General features: G+C 45.0%; 1 protein-coding gene across 3 annotated transcripts in view; it reads right to left on the reverse strand.

The window, feature by feature from the left end:
- LOC116842816 (protein groucho) overlaps positions 1–5,163 on the reverse strand; it is a 95,328-nt gene that overhangs the window by 29,524 nt on the left and 60,641 nt on the right. For 2 of the 3 annotated variants that reach the window (XM_032812534.1, XM_032812535.1), the window contains exons 7-9: positions 2,269–2,331; positions 2,103–2,177; positions 1,253–1,285 (exon numbers count right to left, since the gene is read on the reverse strand). In XM_032812534.1, coding sequence (XP_032668425.1) covers positions 1,253–1,285; positions 2,103–2,177; positions 2,269–2,331 — 171 coding nt within the window. Of the gene's footprint in view, positions 1–1,252; positions 1,286–2,102; positions 2,191–2,268; positions 2,332–5,163 lie in introns of all 3 variants that reach the window. The other variant, XM_032812536.1, reaches the window with a different exon arrangement.

Here is a 5,163-nt window from a genome sequence, read left to right on the forward strand (position 1 = left end):
AAAAAAAAAAAAAAAAAAAAAAAAAAAAAAAAAACACCCGAGCCGCGTCTTCTTAATCGCACCGACTTGATGGCTAATGTTCCCCTGTCTCGACGTTAAAACGCGTGATTTCCGATACTTTTACTCGGTCGTACACGCGTGGAAGTAGCAACGTCGAGAGAGCATATCGTTGGCACGTTGGTTCTCATTGATTGAGAGCTTAATTCTTAGCTTACGGCTGAGTTATTTTTATCAACGTTAAATACATTTAACGTTATTTTTATTAGACAAAAGAAAGTTGTGGAAAAACATTAAGTAATATTTAAATAAAGTGTTTACTTGCAATTTCCAATATTTTAACGCAAACATTTTTCTCAAAAGATATCATACAGAAAGTATCGGTTCTCTCGAGACCCCACGTCGTGACAGTCTAATCCCTTGTCCACAATTATTGTATTTATGTGTGTGCAGTTATTCGGTCTTTAATTAACCCTTACCCCTTGTCCACAACCTTGCTTTAATCTTTAAGCCATAATAAATTGACCAACAACAGTCGATTATTTTAAAAATAATCAACTGTGGTTGGTCAATTTCTTACAACTTAAGATTTAAAGCAAGGTTGTAGACAAGGGATAAGGGTTAATTAAAGACCGAATAACTGCACACACATAAATATAATAATTAATTCGCGCATAAACACAATAATCGTTCTCTCTCTACGTTTCGCTTTATTCATCGCCGTTGGCCGCACATCTAATTTATTAGGTACAATCGACTAAATTTGCTTTACACGCGAATCACCATGAATAAACGCGTCAATACTGAACACCCGTGGAATTCTGCGTACTGATGACGTGAGAAGATTTTGTTCTCGCCGACGAGAAACGTCGTCATTCCGCGGACCGTTACACGAGGAACAAAAAACGACTAATTCACCGCTAACACATCGTTGACCGGCTGCTTTAAGTGTCAACCGACGCTGCTATTTTTCATTAACTATTTTTCACAAGTTGACACAAGCTGTTGACCCGTCATTTTCAACATTATTCGAACCATGTTCTCGCGATTGCGTCTTTTCTTTTTTCCATAAACCATCGTCAAGATACGAGATAATCCATGAAGCGACCAACAGCGTTGTTCAACTAATAAAACACGAGTCTTCCCACGATCGGTCAACAATGTGCATAAGACCGGGTTTGCCGTCCGCGGTTGCCAGTTAACGAGCGTAGTTTACATCGCGTCTCGAACGTGACGGAATATGAAGTACACTCACCAATAGCTGCTGGAGACCTTGCTGTTGCTGCTGCTGCAAGAATCAGATAAAGACACGTCGTTAAATCGGATAACGCAATGCTTGCTTGCTTGCATTGTCGCTCGAATGGCACAATGATTCGATCAAATGCTCCGTCAACTATCTATCAATACCCGAGTCGAAATTTTAGCCCGACTATTGATCTGAACTTTCTAACATCTATGTATTCTGAAGGATCAGTGTATGTTTAATACACTGCATAATACAAATGTATGTATAATACACATCAAAATTGGAATTCTCTGAATGGCGAATCACAAAATGCTATTTGTAGATTCTAAAAAAGGTTTCTTGGCGAAGCTACAGTTAAATAGTATAAAAAAGGTTGATTTAGGCTTCGGAGTATCAAAATAAGTTCATTAGAATCCACAAATGTCATTTCGTGCATTTTCTGTCATGTAGAAGCGCTAAGTAGAAGACTTTAGTTTCTATGCATATTGAACACACATACTGAGAAAAAATAGTTGAAAATATATCTGTGAAATAAATCTCATCCCATAAATAACTTTTCAAGTATTCTTTTCTCGGTGTGTGTTTAATATACATGGAAATTGCAGTTCTACTTAGCCGCTCTGAATGACAGGAACGCACAAAATGCCACTTGTAAAAGGTTTTACTGAACCTATTTTGATACCCTGATGTCTACATCAATCTTTTAAATTAAGTACTGAGGCCGAAAGTGGCGTGAAAATTTCGACTCGGATAGTTGACGAGAAATTGCCTCGAGACAAATGCGCGTCACCCCGTGCGACTTCGATCGCTAATCGATGCGGGGGCGGGGAAAGGGTTAATGACGGAGAGCGCTACTTACTCCGATAATGGCATTCAGCTCGGACATGGTGACTTGCTTCGCCCTCTCCACGGCGTTGGCCACCTGCTGCTGATGCTGCAATGCCATGCTATGATTATCGCGTCGTCGTCACACTCGATCGTGAGACTGCACGGCACGCGTGCCAAACAGAAAGTCAAAGACTCACCTCTTGCGCCAGAAACGGCATCACTTGAGCGATGATCGCGTTCAACCTCTTGGCGATCTCCGTCTGCGAACACGCGACGGGCGATTCGATTAAGGGGAGTGGTGGCTCTGGTTTAGATAGTCGAGAAACAGAAATTTTTTTTTCCAAATGGCCGCAATCGCAAATTTTTATGAATTATTTTTTTCAAGGAAATGAATAAAGATGTCAATATAAAAGCCTCGATCATACTAGTCATTATTATTTTAAGTATGAAAAAATTATTTTTTCTTTGCTGAAGATGAGAGGATGGAACTAAATCCTCTCTCCTTCCAAATTTTCAACAAAATAATATTTTTCCTGTGGAACTACATAAAGAAACAGAAATGATTGTAATTTCGAAATGTCGCTATTTTGTTAAATTTTGATTTTCCGCATGTAACAAAAAGTTTCATCCTCCAGAAAATTTAATAGAGTTTTTGAACTTTCTGTCTCATTTGTTTTAAATTATTACATGAACAATGTTGTTCGCTAGTTAGAGCCGACGACGCACTCAGCACAAAGACCTGGACGGCGAAATGAAAATTTTTTTTTTAAAGAAAAATTCTTTAATTTTTGAAACAATGATAAAAAGTATGGTCAAAATAATATTAATAAATTAAAATTATTATACAATGTTAATAAGTTAATAAATAAAACACTATCTATTTCCTTGAAAAGAATTCGTGAAAATCTCCTGTTTTTGCTATCTGAACCAGAATCTTCGTTTAACCGCAGTCTGGTCCCTGGTCTCCAAGGGACGATTCTCGACCATCCCGGCAATTAGTCTCGTCGATCGCGTCGGAGACGGTGCGGATGAGAAGATGCGGATTCTCAAATAGCAATAAGATATCCCCTTTACGTTAACATTTCGACCGTCATGAGAGGTAACCGCTGACCTCGGTACTATGCTCTCTCCGCGTCTCGTGAATTCACGTGTAAAGCGCGACTAATTGCATCTGAGGAATTAAATATCATAATCGAGATGGGGAGCTGGAGGAAACCAAGCGACGAATTTATACATCGGGAAATGTATGTATGCATTTACCGTAACCGCGGTTATCCGGATTTGAACCAAGCTTTGGAATAATCCGCGGAAATCGTAGCGGCTCGGTCAGCGTGTTAAAATAAAAATAAAATAATCATCCTCTCGTTGCGATCAAGTGTCCCCCATCGTTCCCGCTGTTCCCCTGCGAAACGTAACGCATCGTCTTCGAGGAGAGAACGTAACGGCGCGGAGACGTTGCTGACATCGCGCAGCTGCTTGCGCGCTCACACGCGCGTTGCGAATTTACGCTTTTATCAGGAATTCCATTAGCCGCGTGCATCGGTGCCGAAAATTACAGGGAGGACTCGCGTCGTTTCCAACAATCGATTCATTCGTGAAAATCGCCAAGTAACACCGGAAATTTATTGGGGGATGGATTGGGGGAGGGAGGGGAGGGGGAGAACTTAATATAGCCCGTAGATTTAACGTCACGTGGTGATGCTTTGAATAATTCGAGGGATTAATTGAGAAATCGAGGCCGGTGGCGATGCATGCATGCACGCACACACGCACGCACACACACTCGAGGAGGATGACGGCGGCGGGCGCAATTCGAATTGTGTGTATAACGCACGGGACACGCGTGTCACGCTGTTCGGGGTTACGTCGTGGTAATCACGTGTGTGTCGCGCGACGACTGCTCGGCGAACATACAAGTGGGCTCGACCACCCCTGTATAACGGGGTTGGCTACTCATTAATGCGTGTCGATCGAATCGATTCGCGATTAAGCCCACGACCGCCACGTGACTTTCCAACGACCGCAATGGAAAGGCAGATTTGCGTGTCATCGCCCACTTTTGTTCTCTAACCGTGTAATCAAGCCCGAATAATCATCCCGGCCGTGTCCCCCATTTTTTGTGATTAGAGTGCACCCCCGGAGACACCGTTCGCGGCGAGCAACTTGCATCTCGCGACTCTCCTTTTTCCGCGGATATCGGAATAATTGGGGGAATTTTCTGATGGAAAAATCATCGAGCGCTCGGATTCCTCTCTCAACCCTCCCATTCCATCCTTCATCCTCCCCCCTCCCCCCACAGCCGTCCGAACATCAGGGCGAGTCGCCGAGTTCAGCCGGCGATGTTGAATTAGTAGCAAGGGGTCGCGCGCGCTATAATTATATGATATCGAGCCAGAGAAAGACAGAGAGCTCTCGCATCGACGAGAGAAACGACGAGGATAGCGGCGGCAGCGATATCGCGCGCGCGACGGCGATATTTCCACGTCAGGCGAATCGGCCGCGTAGATCTAAAAGTTGAGAGACCGAAAAAAAATGTCATCGCTCCCACGGGGAACGGAAAGATGGAAAACTGCCGCGTCCACGTCAGTTCGATTTCGCCCTGTTCGACAGTAGGTGGTGAGGGGCGAGGAAACGAAGGGGTGGAGGAGGACGACGAGGAGGAGGAGGAGGAGGAGGAGGAGGAGGGCACGATGGTAGGATGGGTAGAAGAAGGGCGAGAGACGAAAAAAGGTTTGACGAAAAAATGGAGAGGACACGGGGGAGGGAGGAGGAAGGGGGCGGTGGGTGAACGAGCGAGCGGGATAGTGTCGTGGGAGGAGGGGGGAGTGAGGGGGTTTGCGCGAGAGGCGGTTGGGGTTGGTCGGAGGCGGTGGTCGAGAGACGAGGAGAATTTGCAGGACGCGGGCGACGCGGAGAGCGAGTGTTGTCCGGCACGAAAAAATGGTTATTCCTTCTCGAATGTGCCCGATGCACATGCACGTTTTCCCGCAAAACGGATGGCCGGGGTGCGGAGCGGCGGTGAGAGAGTGAGAGACCAGGGGGAGGGAGTGGTGGTGGTGGCGGCGGCGGCAGTGGTGGCGGCGGTGCTGGCG

Source organism: Odontomachus brunneus, unplaced genomic scaffold, assembly GCF_010583005.1.
Source record: "Odontomachus brunneus isolate Ranch 3 - 2012 unplaced genomic scaffold, Obru_v1 Obru_scaffold_027, whole genome shotgun sequence".
Lineage (NCBI taxonomy): Eukaryota > Metazoa > Arthropoda > Insecta > Hymenoptera > Formicidae > Odontomachus > Odontomachus brunneus.